At 38.1% G+C, this 18,970-nt stretch overlaps 1 protein-coding gene across 18 annotated transcripts in view; it reads left to right on the top strand.

Moving 5' to 3' along the window:
• The window catches only part of GPHN (gephyrin), a 635,492-nt gene that overhangs the window by 584,617 nt on the left and 31,905 nt on the right, over positions 1–18,970 (top strand). For all 18 annotated transcript variants that reach the window (XM_086709482.1, XM_086709484.1, XM_086709476.1 and 15 more), the window contains one exon: positions 17,603–17,690. In XM_086709482.1, coding sequence (XP_086565608.1) covers positions 17,603–17,690 — 88 coding nt within the window. The remainder of the gene's footprint in view (positions 1–17,602; positions 17,691–18,970) is intronic.

Raw genomic sequence — 18,970 nt, 5'->3', positions numbered from 1 at the left:
ATTCTACTTGAGAGTTTGCATATTAATGTGAATACATTTAAACCAGACATCCAACATCTGAGTAAATCTGCTGTCCTGAATGAACAGGAGTAAATCACTTAGAACTTGGAGTTCTTTGAGGCAGTGGGAAAACTGTACGGAAACAGAACCTTAGCATAGCAAGATACTAGGGGCCCAGCAAGAAGTGCATTGGCCGCAGGAAATGACTAAAGAAAGGTAGGTGGGAAGATGTCATAAGCAAATGCTTTATATTTCAACATTGTTTCTTCAGTCTTCCATCTTGCTTCCACAGTTCAGGCTAGTACTGCAGGGTAATTCCGCAATATACGAGTAACATTATGAGCTAAATTAAGGGTTTGTTTGTTTACTCTAGAATCATACCCACCATGTGGAGTACTTATAGATGTTTATATAGAAAGGTGTTCTAGGTTACAAACAACCAATTTTACATAACCTGTGAGTTACAAATTAGCTGTGCAAAAAAGACTTACCTGAAGCTAGCAGCTTTGTACTAACTGCATGGTATCTTTTAATGCTGTCTACAGAGATGTAATTAGTAGTAAGACATTAAAAGACTTTAGATATGGGTTAACATGATCATCTTCTATTCCTGGTCCAATTCTATTATGCACCTCTTGGGCCATTGTTCTAGAGGTTCTAGTGTACATTTTTAATGTAACTTTTTAATCTTAGAATAAACAAATGTTCATTGAAGAAAATTTAGAAAATATAGGTTCATCAAAAAAAAAGCAAAGAAAGGAAATTAACATATAATCCCATTACCCAGTATTACTCTCCTTTTATTCTTCAATTCTATGTGTGTATAGAGTTCATATATGTGTGAGTATAAGAAAGCAAAGAAATCATACTCTTATTATAACTTTTCATTTTTCCACAATGTACCATAAACATCTGTCTGATTACATAGTTCTCTGCTATATCACTTAAATGCCTATATATTATTCTCTAGTATAAAGTTTAATATTACTTATTTATACAATCCCTAATTGTTAGGCATTAGGTTGTTTCTAATCTTTCTCATTTGCAAGTAAATGATGAACACCTCTATCACTAAATCTTGGCATATACCCACAATTATTTGCGAGTGTCTTTAAATTTTTATTTTATTCATTTTGTGACCATTTGTTGAGTGTCTGCCATATCCAAAACTATGTTGATGGCAGAGGTAAAATGGTAAATAGCTGCTGTCCTCAACTGCTGGTAGGCATGTAAAACAAGTTGTTCATGACTGTATCCTCAGCAATTAGAACAGTGCCAGCACATGGTAACTATTCAATAAGTGCCAGGAAGTAACAGAAAAAGAAAGAGAGGGACCACTGAGTATGAACCTGAATATGAAACTAGTCAAGTCTAGAGGTTTCTAATTGGCACAAATTGGTATGAGTCTATAGGGATAAACTACTTCTAAGCTCCATCCTGTTTCTACCTTGAATATGGGATAGTAGATGTCCTGGTTTTCTTTTTCCCATGGCTGGTTCAATGACTTCTTAGCCCCCTTTTGTCCTCTAGGCAACATGAACAACTACTATTTCCCTACTGTGGGGGAAGAGTCCGAGACAAATGAGGAAGTTTGGATAGGTAAATGAGTATGGCATACCATATTTGCCAGCCAAGATAATTGTGGGCAGACTTGGTTAAGATAGTCATCATTTGGGCACATATATTTTTCTTTGTTTTTCCTTTCCCTCACTTTCCTGATAAAATTTCTCAGAGAAATTGCTGTTTTATGTGGCTTATACAGAGTGGAAAAAGGATTTGTTCATAGTTAGCCAGGGATATATTCTTTCCCAGCAGGAAGCTCCATGAAGGAGTGTCTTGGTACCCCTGTGTACACAGCACTAAGTAGGAATACATCTCCTAGATCAGGTAGCCCTGCCGTCTTTTCCTATACTACCGTTTCTTTCCATGGAACCTAGAAACTATGCAACTGTCCAGAAGAATCTTACAGGGTCCCTTCACAGTGAGTCCAAAAACCTAGCCATAGGAGCAGGCAAGAAAGTATGGCACTGACAACAGAATTCCGTTACTAACTGAGACACATCCCCCAAAAATGCACAATGTAAAGCTTTGTGGCTGAGATAATTCGTTTTATCTTTCTGAAGAAAAAGAAATATAAACTGGGAGGGGAGCAGAATTCCAAATGGATTTGGGAAGCCTCTAATTTAAAAAGTTGGGGAGCTGTTTCCTTGGGCTTAAATAGATGGATGTTATACATTTACCTCCTCAATGAAATAAGCAGTAATCATGATCCAAATATACAGAATCCCCTTGGGAAATTTTTTTTAGATAAAGTTCAGCATTAATCAAGTTTATATAATGTCTAAGACTGACTTTAACTATTCAGCTGTTTATATTTTTACAGCAGCTTTAAAACAGCTTGGTAATGTAGCTTGTAACTACTGACTTAGCCCTTCTAGCCTTTCAAGGCCTGCAGGGCTGAGAAATTCCCATAATTAAGAAAAGGGTTCCCCCTTCTGGAAAACTGCCATCACAGTAGCCTGCCCCACTCAAATCATACTGGGTTTCCTAGGCTCTGTCATAGATTGGTGTGCGGGATTTGAATTGCCTGCTCCTGTTGTTGCCAATTTGTGAAGCTGCCTCTTCACATTAGAGCATGAAACAGAAGGAACAAGCACTGAGACAGCAAATTGGATTCTTAAAAAACTAGCACATTTAGGAGGAATTATCAAGATAGAGTTAACAGTACAGTGGTTATTTGGGCAAAGCCCGTTGCCTTACATCTTACAATTTGTGAACAAAACATATCCTAACATCTTGGTGTTTACCTAATGTTCTAAAAGTAGAAATTTTTATCAAGGAGAATTTTTATTTGTTTTTTTTTAAATATGAAATTTATTGTCAAATTGGTTTCCATACAACACCCAGTGCTCATCCCAACAAGTGCCCTCCTCAGTACCCCTCACCCACCCTTCTCTCCCTCCCACCCCCCATCAACCCTCAGTTTGTTCTCAGTTTTTAAGAGTCTCTTATGTTTTGGCTCCCTCCCTCTCTAACCTTTTTTTTTCTTTCCCCTCCCCCATGGTCTTCTGTTAAGTTTCTCAGGATCCACACAGGAGTGAAAACATATGGTATCTGTCTTTCTCTGTATGACTTATTTCACTTAGCATCACACTCTCCAGTTCCATCCACGTTGCTACAAAGGGCCATATTTCATTCTTTCTCACTGCCAAGTAGTATTCCATTGTGTATATAAACCACAATTTCTTTATCCATTCATCAGTTGATGGACATTTAGGCTCTTTCCATAATTTGGCTATAGTTGAGAGTGCTGCTATAAACATTGGGGTACAAGTGCCCCTATGCATCAGTATTCCTGTATCCCTTGGGTAAATTCCTAGCAGTGCTACTGCTGGGTCATAGGTTAGGTCTATTTTTAATTTTTTGAGGAACCTCCACACTGTTTTCCAGAGTGGCCGCACCAGTTTGCATTCCCACCAACAGTGCAAGAGGGTTCCCGTTTCTCCACATCCTCTCCAGCATCTCTAGTCTCCTGATTTGTTCATTTTGGCCACTCTGACTGGCGTGAGGTGATATCTGAGTGTGGTTTTGATTTGTATTTCCCTGATGAGGAGCGACGTTGAGCATCTTTTCGTGTGCTTGTTGGGCATCTGGATGTCTTCTTTAGAGAAATGTCTATTCATGTCTTCTGCCCATTTCTTCACTGGATTATTTGTTTTTCAGGTGTGGAGTTTGGTGAGTTCTTTATAGATTTTGGATACTAGCCCTTTGTCCAATATGTCATTTGCAAATATCTTTTCCCATTCCATTGGTTGCCTTTTAATTTTGTTGATTGTTTCCTTGGCAGTGCAGAAGCTTTTTATCTTCATGAGGTCCCAATAGCTCATTTTTGCTTTTAATTCCCTTGCCCTTGGGGATGTGTCAAGTAAGAAATTGCTGCAGTTGAGGTCAGAGAGGTTTTTTCCTGCTTTCTCCTCTAGGGTTTTGATGGTTTCCTGTCTCGCATTCAGGTCCTTTATCCATTTTGAGTTTATTTTTGTGAATGGTGTGAGAAAGTGGTCTAGTTTCAATCTTCTGCATTTTGCTGTCCAGTTCTCCCAGCACCCTTTGTTAAAGAGACTGTCTTTTTTCCATTGGATAGTCTTTCCTGCTTTGTCAAAGATTAGTTGGCCTTACTTTTGTGGGTCTAGTTCTGGGGTTTCTGTTCTATTCCATTGGTCTATGTGTCTGTTTTTATGCCAATACCATGCTGTCTTGATGATTACGGCTTTGTAGTAGAGGCTAAAGTCTGGGATTGGAATGCCTCCTGCTTTGGTCTTCTTCAAAATTACTTTGGCTATTCGGGGCCTTTTGTGGTTCCATACAAATTTTAGGATTGTTTGTTCTAGCTTCAAGAAGAATGCTGGTGCAATTTTGATTGGGATTGCATTGAATGTATAGATAGCTTTGGGTAGTATTGACATTTTGACAATATTTATTCTTTCAATCCATGAGCACAGAATGTTTTTCCATTTCTTTATATCTTCTTCCATTTCCTTCATAAGCTTTCTATAGTTTTCAGCATACAGATCTTTTACATCTTTGGTTAGGTTTATTCCTAGGTATTTTATGATTCTTGGTGCAATTGTGAATGGGATCAGTTTCTTTATTTGTCTTTCTGTTGCTTCATTGTTAGTGTATAAGAATGCAACTGATTTCTGTACATTGATTTTGTATCCTGTGACTTTGCTGAATTCATGTATCAGTTCTAGCAGACTTTTGGTGGAGTCTGTCGGGTTTTCCATGTATAATATCATGTCATCTTCAAAAAGTGAAAACTTGACTTCATCTTTTCCAATTTGGATGCCTTTGATTTCCTTTTGTTTTCTGATTGCTGATGCTAGCACTTCCAACACTATGTTAAACAACAGCAGTGAGAGTGGACATATCAAGGAGAATTTAGATCCAAATCTAATTAGTTCTTGTCATCTTTATAAACTGCCTTTCTTCCCTTGTGAAATAAATACCTTTTGGGGCACCTGGATGGCTCCATAAATTGAGCGTCTGACTCCAGCTCAGGTCATAATCTCATGGTTTGTGAGTTGGAACCTGGCATTGGGCTTGCTGCTGTCAGCTCAGAGTCTGCTTCGGATCCTCTGTCCCCTTCTTTATCTGCCCCTCCTCTGCTTATGTGCTCTCTCAAAAGTAAATAAACATTTTTTAAAAAGAAATAAATACCCTTTCCTGCTCAAAATGCAAAGTTTTAATTTTGAATCAATATAATTTATTTTCTGATAGATTTCTAAATAGATTTGTTTATTAAGAGAGGACTCTCATTTTTTTTTTTTTTTAATTTTTTTTTTCAACGTTTATTTATTTTTGGGACAGAGAGAGACAGAGCATGAACAGGGGAGGGGCAGAGAGAGAGGGAGGCACAGAATCGGAAACAGGCTCCAGGCTCTGAGCCATCAGCCCAGAGCCTGACGCGGGGCTCGAACTCACGGACCGCGAGATCGTGACCTGGCTGAAGTCGGACGCTCAACCGACTGCGCCACCCAGGCGCCCCAGGACTCTCATTTTCTATTGGCCAACCAAAAATGTGCTTTCTACTTTAACATGCGTGCTTTTTTTAATAAATGAAAGCACATTCTTTTTTTTTTTTTTTTAAGTTTATATGTTTATTTTTCAGGGAAAGAGTGAGGGGGAGACAGAGAATCCCACGCAGGGTCCACACTATCAAGTGCAGAGCCCTACAAAGGGCTAGAACTCCCAAATCCTGAGATCATGACCTGAGCCAAAATCAAGAGTGGGATGCTTAACCAACCTAGCCTCCCAGGCACCCCAACAGATGGACTTAACAACAAGAGATTATTCCCACTCCCAGGGACAGACTTGGTGGCTGTTATAGTTGCCTTTCTTAACCCTTAAGAGTTGCTGTTATAGTTGATGTTGCCAATTCTTCTAAACATAACTTCTGGGTATTACTGTACATTTAGAAATGTTTTTCTTACTTGTCCCCCATAGAAAGTAATATCTTCTAGAAAGCCTTTCTGGATTCTCCCATGCCAATTCTGAAAATTCTGTACCACTCAACATTTATACCATTTTACCTTATATGTAATTTCACTTTAATTATGTATTTGAATTCCGTCAATGATATTAATTTCATTGCTTAGTTTATTTTCCTAAATTTTTGTCATATGTTTTCTGCACTTGCTTGTAAACTTAAAGGCAGGGACCATGCTTTCTTCTGTGTTTACATGACTTTATAGTGCCTAAACACCCAGTGGGACTGAAGAAGGACTAAATGATGGCTAAATGTAGTATGGAATTTGATTTAATACATGAAGTAGATACCTAGAAAATACTTGCAGTTGAGTAATTTATCCTTGACCTCTGACAAAATTAGTCTATGGTTAGTTTATGTTCAGAACTGTTTTCTTGTTATCTTGGTATGATCAGTTGCCATTATTCCTTAATCTCTAAATCCTACAATTTTTCTCCTTTTTCTACTGTCATCCTCACTCATCTTAAAATGATACAACTCACAGTTGGTGTAACAGATGAAACAGGAAACTAATTAGCAGCTGTTGTCCATCTGTGTGTTTATATTAAATATTTTAAAATAAAACTGCATTTGCATTCTGAATGCTCTAAAATCCATAAAATCTAAACTTGGGTAAAGGCTCTGTATTGGTTTTGAATTTTATGGTAGACTTCATCATAAAACAAAACAAAAAATTTTTTTTTATGTCAGAATCAGGATTGTAGTCATTTAGTGGCAGCTGGGTGGCCCAGTCGGTGGAGCATCTGACTCTTGATCTCTGAGTCTTGAGTTCAGGTTCCATGTTCGGCGTGGAGCCTACTTTATAAACAAACAAATAAATAAGGATTATAGTAATTTAAGGCAGACACAGATTTTAAAAAGCAAAAAAAAGTCTGAAGTGAAAATGGTCTCCCAAAGCCCTCTGAAATCTGAAAAGATGTTATAGTCAAAAGATATTATACCTTCTAGACATACTCTTTCACAGAAACTGAAGTACATAAAGTATTGAGAAAGCTACATGCATTCCCTGATAGATTTATTTTGAGATATGCTTTACCTTTCTGTTAACTTTAAGCTTTTTTTTAATGTCTGATTAAGTTGGAATTCTGGGGAGAGTACTCTTATTATTATTGGTAGCCATTCCCCAAGCTGAAAGTGAATGTCATAGCGTTGGGAAGAAAAATGCTTTTATTTTGTTTACTCAAGTCAAATAGTTAAATGCTCCTGATGTTCAAAAAGTGAGAGGAAAAAAGTATGATCTGCAAGATGAGTCTTACATTGCAATGCTGGAGTCAGTCTCTCCCTCTATGCTTCAGTCTCTATGTGAAAAGAAAATAGTCGTTGTGTTTATACTAATTTCATTTATTTCCAGAGAATCACAGTATCTTAGAATTGAAAGGAACTTCTGATGTTAGCCAGTTCAGACTTTCACCTAGTGAAGATGTTAGAGAAAATTTCTGACAGCCAGCCATCAGGTTTTTGTTTGCCACTTTTAGTGAGAAAGATCTTCATTCTTTTGTCGAATGGCTGCTGTGGCAAGCCAAAGTCTTCACCCCTGTTTCTTCCATCCATTAGTCCTAATTCTGCCCTCTGGAGCAATACCAAATAAATTTACTCCCTCTTCTATATGACAACCTTTCAAAGAAGGCACTATTTATGATTATATAAATGCGAAGTAGTATCTTCTCTTCCATCTGCAGACAGTATTACCATATTACATTATGGTCATAACAGTTGCACACTCTTCATTCCCAAAGCTATTATAGAGAGATTGAGTTGAAGCCAGGGTTAATTTGGTTTATTTATTGAGTGCCTACAATGTACAGGTCAGGGCAACCAAGAAGCCTAGATAACATGAAACCTTGTCTTGTGAGACAGCTACACATTATCATATCAAATTTATAAATTTGCCTCTTATCACAATTTATTGCCTCTCTATGCTTTTTAGTTCTTTTAACTTAAATTCCACTTCAACATTAATATGCCACTCTTGCTTTTTTGCTTATTTACACTTGGCTGGTGTCTCTTTACCCTACTGTTGATTTCCAGTCTTTCCTCTTTTACTGTACCCTTTGTGAATAACATTCAAATGGGATTTGACCTTTAAAAAAAAAAAAAAGGCTCAATCTCGTACCAGCCTTAAGTCACTATAACCCTAATCCTGGCATAAAGTTTATTTTGCTTTACCATGAAGTTTGCTATAAATTATTCCTTTGATATTTTTTCTCCCATCTTACTTTATGTTTACAGTTCATCCAACTTTGTTATTTCTTCCTTGTCCTTTTTCCTGTTACTGGTTTCATCCAGGTGCTATTTTTCCCTTTTGCCCCCTTACTATTTTAGAAGGTATGCTAGACTTTACCATTCCCCTGGTGCTTTCCTTCCAATTTCTGATACTCATAATCAAATATGCATTTCTCCACTATTATATTTTGTAAAAGGTGCTAACTATATCCTTCTTCCAAGACATTCCCATTTCCTCTATGTCCCTACACCAGTGAACTTTTACTTCCCCCATCTCCTCCCACCCGTAAACTTTTAGGTATTGCTGAGAAAATGCTTTGAATTCTAGACGAGGATTAAGTTGTCTTTTGTAGTAAGTCTGTACACATTCTGGGGAATCCATATCTAGTATATACATTATAATTTCCCAGTTTATTTGATCATTATTCATTTAGATTTAGCTATATATATAGTTTTATAAATGTGTTTATATATGTATTTCAAAAATGCTTCTTACCCTCCTTGTCTTCCCCTGTCTCGAGATTTCTGATCTGATCCATTTTTTTTTTCATTTAGAGTCATTATTCCAAAACATTACTGGTTGATTTATTATCTGAATCTTTGCATTTTCACAAATATGATTCTTCTAACCTTATAGGTCAATGGTGTCTGACTGGGTATAGGATTTAGAGCTTGCAGGCCTTTTTTCTCAGAGTATATTTATGGTAATCTATGGTTTTGCAGTTTTGGTATTGTAGGTAAGAAGTCCAAAGCTAATATTATTTTCCTTTGTTAATAACCCCCATGTTTCTGTCTGACAGCTGGTAAGATTTTCTGTTTTATCCTTGAAATTACAAAATTGTACCAAGACATTCTTAGGTTTATATTTTTTGGCAATCTTGTCTTGAACTCAGTACATTTTTTTAAATTTCCAAGACCTTTTCAAATAAATGACATTTTCTTCCTTCATTGGTTCCTTTTTTTCTTTTGGAATTCCTATTGGTAGTCTATAGTCTCTTGCTCTGTCTTCCAATTTTCTTATTATTTCCTGCACTGACTTCCCTCCCTTTGTATTTCTGTACATTCCTTTGAGGTTTTGCTGCCACTTGGGCTTTCAGGCCACTGACAGAGTTTGCACCAGGCACTATCTCCACCTTCATCTACTAAATTTTAAAATTTGAAAATCATGTTTTCCATTCCAAAACATCCTTTCCGTGTTGTAAGTCTATCTCCATTAGTGCTTTGTTTGTTGTTATTGCTGCTAAAGTTATTTATTTCCCCAGCAGCTTTACTTCAGTAGCATCTGTCCTAAATATTGTGCTTATCCTACCACCCTCCAGATGCTGGCCTCTTAGATTGCTGGTATTTTCTTTTTTTTTTTTTTTTTTTTTAATTTTTTTTTTCAACATTTATTTATTTTTGGGACAGAGAGAGACAGAGCATGAACGGGGGAGGGGCAGAGAGAGAGGGAGACACAGAATCGGAAACAGGCTCCAGGCTCTGAGCCATCAGCCCAGAGCCCGACGCGGGGCTCGAACTCATGGACCGCGAGATCGTGACCTGGCTGAAGTCAGACGCTTAACCGACTGCGCCACCCAGGCGCCCCAGATTGCTGGTATTTTCCTTTGCCTACTGAGAGTTTTATTTATTCTCAGCCCGCAGGAGGCTGCTAGGGTAGTGTGGCCATTAGGTGAACATGGTTGTAGTGGAAAAAAGGATCACAAGTGGTAAAAGGCACAGAAATCACAGCTCATGAATTGCAGAGCACCAGTGGCAAGCTGCCAGTGTTCTAGTGAAATGCAAAAAGAAAGAGAGAGAGGAAGGAAGGAAAGAATGATACCTTTGTGCTTAAACTATATTCCACTTAGCTTCAAGTAATTTAAATCAATGAATGTTAGAAATAGAAAGAATGTGGTCGAAATGTTCTTATTTTACAGGTAAGGATAATGAGACCCCAAAAAGTGATGTTTGTTTTTCAGAGTCATCTTAATTAGCAGTAGAGACAAAACTGGGTTCTAGACCTTCAACTAATAGTTCTATTTTCTGTCACATAGTACTTCATTTTTTAGCTTTTTGTTCTAAATCAGCTCTCTTGTAGAATGCTTTTATATAATATTGGTACTCTAAGAGAACAGTGGGTAGTTACTTAATAGTTCAAGTGAAAATGGATAGAAAGTGCTAGTAAATCCAGACTAATGCTAGTATTAGATTTATCTTCAAAGAAATTATTATTAATCACCACTCAAATCTAATTAAAACTGCAGTTGTTAATGAAGAAATAAATGATATCACAATATTCCTTTAAGATGTGCTGCACTTTGAGAAAAGGAGAGCTACGGGTATATACCTAGGAAACATAATCTGCTTAATCCAGTATCCCCTCCAGTAGCAATGCTGAGAAGATAGTTCAAATTTTAAAAGTACAAATTGTTGGGTTTTTATCATCTCTATTTAACATATACAAATAAGATTTATATATTTAGGATAGAATAATAAACAGTTTTTATCTGAAGGCACACTGTATATAACAAAATATCTTTCACTATGTGAATATTACTGTAGTTTAAAAGAACAGTAGAATGAACATAGGGTAACCTTGAACCTTTCACCACCTCTGTGAACCCCAGGGCCCTCTCTCCCTGTGCCTACTCATAGAATGATGAAATTAACACATAGCTGTGAAAATGCCTAGTTCTTTTTTTTTTTTTTTTAAGTTTATTTATTTTTGAGAGAGAGTGTGTGTGCACAGGAGGGGCAGAGAGTGAAAGAGAGAAAGAGAGAGAGGGAGACAGAGGATCCAAAGTGGGCTCTGCACTGACAGTAGAGAGCCCAATGCGGGACTCAAACCCACAAACCATGAGATCGTGACCTGAGCTGAAGTCAGATGCTTAACCTAGTGAGCCACCCAGGCACCCAAAAGCACATAGTTCTTTTACAACATACATGTTATTGTCATTATTTTATTTCTTAAATGTCAAATTATCTAATATGTACAAAGTAATGTCATATGAAAAACACATGTGAGATATATACAGTCATATTAAAGGATCAGATTATAATGTTTTAGTTTTACTCTCCCATCTTTCAGAAAATTATGTACCATGCTCTAACACAACTGAGAAAATCATGAATTGTTTTTATTCTACTGTAATATCCACAATTATAATACTTGTTACCTATTCCTTTTATCATTCAGATAATTGCCTACTCTTAGAAAGCAAATCTGTTTTTATTTCTTAAAAGTAAAAAGGTGACAGAGAGGGAATGTGAAATAAATGAAAAATATCAGCATTTGTCAAATCTGAGAGATGAATACATGGGTGTTATGCTATTATCTTATGTTGGAAATATGTTGTCATTTAAAATATAATATGAGAGGCGCCTGGGTGGCTCGGTCAGTCAAGCATCCAGCTCTTGATTTCAGCTCAGGTCATGATCCCAGGGTCATGGGAGCAAGTCCCACATCAGGCTCTGTGCTGAGCATGGAGCCTGCTTGAGATTCTCTCTCAAAGTAAGTTAATTAACTAATTAATTTAACAGTATATATCATAAAAAAGAGAGCAAATGTCTGACTTGTAAACAAGCCCATAAAGTCATGTTTAGTCAAAATCTTACTTAGTTTCCATCTAAATATAGGATTAAGAATCACATTTATTTCATTCCCCAGAATTATACTAACATGTCCCCACATGTAGTTTTCTAGTCAGCATAGGCAGATTCTCACTTTTTTGCCTAAACATCCTCTATTTGGTGCTTTTGCACAAGGGCCCATTCTCATGAGAATTTTCCTCATATGACATTTGATACTCCTGAAAAAACTGGACAGTCAGCCTGGTTAGTCAGTAGGATGGAATAAACACATAATGAGGATCCAGAGGTTTTAGTTCTAGCTTTGCCGCTTATTGCTGTCTACTCTACCTTTAAAACACTACTTTGCTCTGAATATTACTTTCCTTTTCTGTAGAATGGGCATGATAATAATACCTGTCCAATCCACCTCACAGACTGATTGTGAAGTAATAAGTGGAGTTACAGTATACAACATAAATGAAGTCATAGATCCTCTGTTTTCGCACATTTGTACCTGTCCCTCTAGTAAGCTGTGATCTCTTACTAGATCCCAGGCACAGAAGTATGCAACAGAAAGTAGAGTCAAAGAAAGGGGCAGAAGGAGAAAGAGAAGAGAAAGACCCAAAGAATGCACCCAGCTGTGATACTGAACACAATGAACCCCCCCCCCCCCCGCCCCGCAAAGGCCTTTCCAACCTTAAGATTCACAGGAATACACGAGCAGCAGAGTAGAAAGCAACATTGACAATATTCTTTGAAACATAATAAATTATAGTAAGGACTTGGCATAAAATCCCTCTTAGTTTATTTCTGCAAATTAAAAATTTTCATGTGGAGAGTTGATGACTCTGCAGTTTTATAAAATAGGGGGAAAAAATCTCCCCCAGATAATATAAAAACAATGATTAAGAAAAAATTCACTGAAAAGTGTTTTTATTTGCATCATCAGCTGGCCTATCCCAGGACCTTTATCCACATACAAAGATTAATCCATGAAGATGTGCATGTCACTGCTGCTTTGTTTCCAAGGACTTTACTATAATCCTCTAGAGCTGACATGTTATAAATTATGTATTATAAAATTGGTGAAATTGGCTAATATCTCTTTATATTAACACAAAATTGTATTTTGTTGATGATATTCATTGTCCATTCACCAGAACCACATTCTCATTCAACCTGTGTTTATATTCTTTCCATTTACTCCTTTTTCCAACCATTTGACTCACCCTAATGATAAAGGGTCCGAGAGCTCTAGGCATGCAATAATCAGGAACCCAACATGTGCATATCTTATAGTATTTTAACACAACTAGGTAAGTTCCTATCTTTTTCCCTAACACAAAATGAAAAAGATTGATGAAAAACCTGTACAAAATACTTAATTCAAAAATACTTTAGGGGCACCTGGGTGGCCCTGGGTGGTCAGTTAAGCGTCTGAATTCGGCTCAGGTCATGATCTCGCAGTTCATGAGTTCAAGCCCCGCATCAGACTGTCTCTTGTCAGTGCAGAGCCCACTTTGGATACTCTGTCTCCCTCTCTGCCCATTCCCTGTTCACACTCTCTTTCTCTCTCAAAAATAAATGAACATTTAAAATAATACTTTAAATACATCCATTATTGAATATAATTCTTCCAAGAGGTTTGCCCAATGTGTTTAACTTTGAAAGGGATTTTTTTTTAAGTTTTTTAAGTGTTTTACACATAGATCCTAACTTTATTAAATACCTGGGTACCTTTTCGGCTGCATAAGTAATTAAGTGGATGATTTTTAAGAGTCCTATGTTTGTAGTTTGAACCTCATGTGAGCCATTTTTCAAACTTCTATTTTTGTGTTTACTCCTTGGGAGCTTGCTTCCCAAAGCCAAACAACCCCCAGTACCTTCATTGACAGGCCAGTGCTTGAAGAGGAGAATGTTATCCAGATCCAGTAAGAGAACATTAGATGAAACTATTTAGGCCGGAACCAGGCCTGGCTTGCTATTGAGCCATTTAGACTTTTCACATGTAGTTCTGAATGTATCTGAGGCCCAAACTATGATTTTCTTCTGTTTTAGTCATGAATATTCTCTTATACTGTCAAACATGCTAAAGTTGAACTCTGCCAGATTGTTAGGTGTGTTTATATGATAAGCTTCTGTCAGTAGTGCAGCAATAATAACAACAACTAACCTTTCTTTTAAAACTTAGTTTGGACTGCATACTATTCCATAAACTGTTTTATATGTATTATGTCACTTAATCCTCATAACAACCCTATACTATCTCTACTTTGTAGAAGGAAAGCTGAAGCACAGAGAAGTTAGGCAACTTGTCCAAGGTTCTCCATCTAACAGGTAGTAGCCCCAGGATTTAAACTCAGGCATCTGACTTTAAAGCGTACTCTTGATCTCTGTGCTATACCACCTCCCAGTTGGCTTATCTCTTATAGAGCCTTAGAGAACTGAAGGTAGCCTCTCAGATGAATCACAAGCTCCTCTCCTTACCTCTGTCACCCCTGGAAAAAGAGTGAAATGATGTTCTAGTTACAAATCTTCTACTTCTCTTCCGCCCCCTTTCCTCCTTCTCTTTCCCTCCCTCCCCCATCAAATAGTGCATTAAGGTAAAGGGACATGAAAAAACTTCACTACCAAGAGAAATTTGGGGAAATATATGCTATCTCACAGAGCTACCATTTGATTTCAAGTTAACAAAAAGACATGAGGCTAGCTTAAGCAAAGGAGGGGTTTATGGAGCAAAGGAAACAATCAACAAAACTAAAAGGCAACCAACAGAATGGGAAAAGATATTTGCAAATGACATACCGGACAAAGGGCTAGTACCCAAAATCTATAAAGAGCTCACCAAACTCCACACCCAAAAAACAAATAATCCAGTGAAGAAATGGGCAAAAAACATGAATAGACACTTCTAAAGAAGACATCCAGATGGCCAACAGGCACCTGAAAAGATGCTCAACATCGCTCCTCATCAGGGAAATATAAATCAAAACCACACTCAGATATCACCTCACGCCAGTCAGAGTGGCCAAAATGAACAAATCAGGAGACTAGAGATGCTGGAAAGGATGTGGAGAAACAGGAACCCTCTTGCACTGTTGGTGGGAATGCAAACTGGTGCGGCCACTCTGGAAAACAGTGTGGAGGTTCCTCAAAAAATTAAAAATAGACCTAACCTATGACCCAGCAGTAGCACTGCTAGGAATTTACCCAAGGGATACAGGAATACTGATGCATAGTGTCACTTGTACCCCAATGTTTATAGCAGCACTCTCAACAATAGCCAAATTATGGAAAGAGCTGAAATGTCCAGTAACTGATGAATGGATAAAGAAATTGTGGTTTATATACACAATGGAGTACTACGTGGCAATGAGAAAGAATGAAATAATATGGCCCTTTGTAGCAACATGGATGGAACTGGAGAGTGTGATGCTAAGTGAAATAAGCCATACAGAGAAAGACAGATACCATATGTTTTCACTCTTATGTGGATCCTGAGAAACTTAACAGAAACCCATGGGGGAGGTGAAGGAAAAAAAAAAAGAGGTTAGAGTGGGAGAGAGCCAAAGCATAAGAGACTCTTAAAAACTGAGAACAAACTGAGGGTTGATGGGGGGTGGGAGGGAGGGGAGGGGAGGTGATGGGGGGTGGGAGGAAGGGGAGGGGTGGTGATGGGCATTGAAGAGGGCATCTTTTGGGATGAGCACTGGGTGTTGTATGGAAACTAATTTGACAATAAATTTCATATAATAAAAAAAAAAGGAGGGGTTTATGAGAAGATGTAGGGCTATCTCATGGAACCCAGGAGCAAAATAGGCCTCAACTAGAACTAGAAAAGCAGAAGCTAGGATTACTCCCTTTTTCGATGTACATGTTGAATGTCCAGGGGAGAGAAAGAGAACATCCCCTCTGCACAGGTAAGAAGTTCTCAGAAAACAAGGGTATTGCTAGACAGATATTACTCAAAAGCCTCCCTTCCTGCACTCTGTCATTTAAAGAGGAATGCAAGTGCAGTGCATTATAGTTTCAGATAGTAACTAGATCTTTTTAGCTCACCCTTGCCTTCTTATCTGCCCATAAGCACTCATGCCTGGCACTTTGTTTTATTTCTTGCTTCATCAATCTCAAAGTATGCCTTTGTAACCCTTCTAACCTCCAGAGGATAGACTCTTGATTTTGCTCCACCTCTTCTTCCCAGGCCTTTGACCTGTGGAAGCAATGGTCCTGTATATTTGTCTTTTCAGTTGACTAACAGGAATCTGCCTAGTTTCAATTCCTGATGTTCATCCTGTCCTTTTACCCTCTCAGAATATTTCATACAGTCTCTGCCTTCCTAGTTTTTTCTCCTACCCTTTTTTCCCCAATAAATACCTACTGCCTCTTCATATTTCTAGGGAACCCCCCACCACCACCCTTTTCTTGTTAGATGAAGTCCCAATTCTTGAGCTTAAGGGCCCTCCAAAATACTATCCTATCCCAGTCATTCTACATCCTTCCCTTCCCTTCCCTTCCCTTCCCTTCCCTTCCCTTCCCTTCCCTTCCCTTCCCTTCCCTTCCCTTCCCTTCCCTTCCCTTCCCTTCTCTTCCCTTCCCTTCCCTTCCTTGTAGTTGTCAAGGCTAGAAACTTGGGTTCAGCCCTGACCTCTCCTTCTTCCCCCTCTCCCGTATCCAATACTAAGTTCTAAATATCTCTGGAGTATATCATTTCTCTCAGTCTCCATCACAACCTGCTCCCCAAGCTGACACCCCATGTCCTGATCACTGCAGAAGCCTCCTGACTGCCCTTGCCCATGCTAGTTCCCCCAGACTCCTACAGAATTCAGTTTCTAAATCTCAAACCTGCTTATGTCATTGTCCTATTTAATACGTTAAAGATGTTCCATTGTGCAGAGGATAAAGGTAAATTTCTCGTGGTCAACAGGCCCTTCATAGTCTGACTCTGATGGTTTATTTGATATGTCAACTTAACAGGGCCATCAGGTGCCCAGACATTTGGCCAAACATTATTCTAGGTGTGCCTGTGAGGGTGTTTCTGGGTGAGACCAACATTTGAATCAGTAACTAAGGCAGGTTGCCCTTTCTGATGTTGCTAGGTCTCATCCAATCAACTGAAGACCTGAATAGAAGAAAGACTGAGTAAGAGGGAAATCCTCCTGCCCAATTGTCTGAGCTGAGACCCTGGTCTTTCCTGCTTTCAGACTCAAATGGAAAATAGACTTACATGACTGTTCTAGACAGTTTATTTTCTCCATATTAATCCCCAGTGAGGCTGTATTGCAGGCTGATATTCTTTTTTATAAAGCCTTTTCTCATTCCTTCCACCTGTAAACATCCAGCCCATTTTTCAAGGTCTAACTAACTTAAGTCATATCCCCTCTAAAGAATCTTGTGTGACCTCTCCAATATCTAGTGTCACGCACTGTCCTGATTTGCCTTGGATTTCCTAGGATATGTGACTTTCAGTACTAAATCTGGGATTATCCTAGGCAAACTGAGATGGTTAGACAGCCTACCAACACCTCAATGTCTCTTCCTTGTTAGAACAAAAAGTCCTGTGAAATTATCAGTAGCCACTATTTCTGCACTTATGATGTCCTTTCTCTGCAGTAAGACTTAGGCTCCTATTGGACAGAGACCTTTTTGATTGCCACTTCATACATAGTATAATGCTATACCTATGTTAATGCCTACCCAGTGAATAAAGTGGTTTAGTTTTAAGTTGGCACTCATATGTAAAATCTTGTCCTTATGATTAATTTATTTGTCTTTATTTATTTCCAGCCCAGATGACTTACTCAATGCCTTGAATGAGGGTATCAGTCGTGCTGATGTCATCATCACATCAGGGGGTGTATCCATGGGGGAAAAGGTATGAAAAAATGGGATTCATGAAAATTTATCTGCTGTAATGTCCTTGCATATGGTTTATTAACTAAAGTCTGGTACATATCTGTTACCCATAACCAGACCTGCACAAATCTGGAAATCCCTAGGGCTTCAGAAATTTCTGGGCATTCTAAAAGGGATGCAGTATGGGTAGATCAGGAGCAACTTGGAGAATCCCACAGCATGCAAAATGGTTCCAATGTTCCCCTGTAGATTTCTGTTTCTTTGCTTGCTCAACTTTGCTGTAACATTAGGACTTCCTTTATACATGATATTTAACCCCAAGATAAAGCTCCAAGATGCTGTCCTCCCCTGCCACATATTCCAAACCTGATAACCCTTAGCTTCCCAGAGGGAAGAAAGAATTAGGCATTCCATTGCCCCTTTTGACAAATAATAAGGCTCATAATCATAATAAATGAAGGAAATAAAATGCAAACATATATATATATATACAAGCATATATAGGATTTTATAAGACTAAGTATATTTGCATAAAATATATGCTTAGTCTTTTAAAAATCCTAATTCCAGGGGCGCCTGGGTGGCGCAGTCGGTTAAGCGTCCGACTTCAGCCAGGTCACGATCTCGCGGTCCGTGAGTTTGAGCCCCGCGTCGGGCTCTGGGCTGACGGCTCAGAGCCTGGAGCCTGTTTCCGATTCTGTGTCTCCCTCTCTCTCTGCCCCTCCCCCGTTCATGCTCTGTCTCTCTCTGTCCCAAAAATAAATAAACGTTGAAAAAAAAAAAAAATCCTAATTCCAGTGTCCCAGTATCATTAAATTTATATATCTTAATGAAATGTGTTGGTTCATGATGATTATTGGGACTACTGAATAATGTTATAAAAGCAAAATATACTTTACTACAGTAACCAACCTGATGTTTTGGCTCAAAAATATTTCAGAACACAAAATGTTTTTACTGACCTATAATCCCTTTCCATCTTTTATTTTTTCATATTAATGACTAAACTGAAAAATTATAAGAATATTTTCAGAATGGCAGTTTTTACTAAAATTCAGATTTTCCAAGAGCATAATTAATTTTTGGCTAGATCTTATATATATGATTGTTCTTGGTCTCTGCCCTCTCTAGCTATAAAACTGCCTAAATGTATAACCTTACTCTTTAGCAGAATTCAGTTGTGTGAATAGAGAATGTCTACCTTTCATTCACAACTAGTTTTAGAGTGTTTACAAACAGCCCTTAAGTGGCCAAAAACCATAGAAGAAAAATAGAGGATCTCAGTCTAAGACAACCATC

This window comes from Puma concolor, chromosome B3, assembly GCF_028749965.1.
Source record: "Puma concolor isolate L17-30 chromosome B3, mPumCon1.1.hap2, whole genome shotgun sequence".
Lineage (NCBI taxonomy): Eukaryota > Metazoa > Chordata > Mammalia > Carnivora > Felidae > Puma > Puma concolor.
The sequence above is the reverse complement of the archived record's forward strand: the minus strand, read 5'-3'. Positions and strand labels throughout refer to the sequence as shown.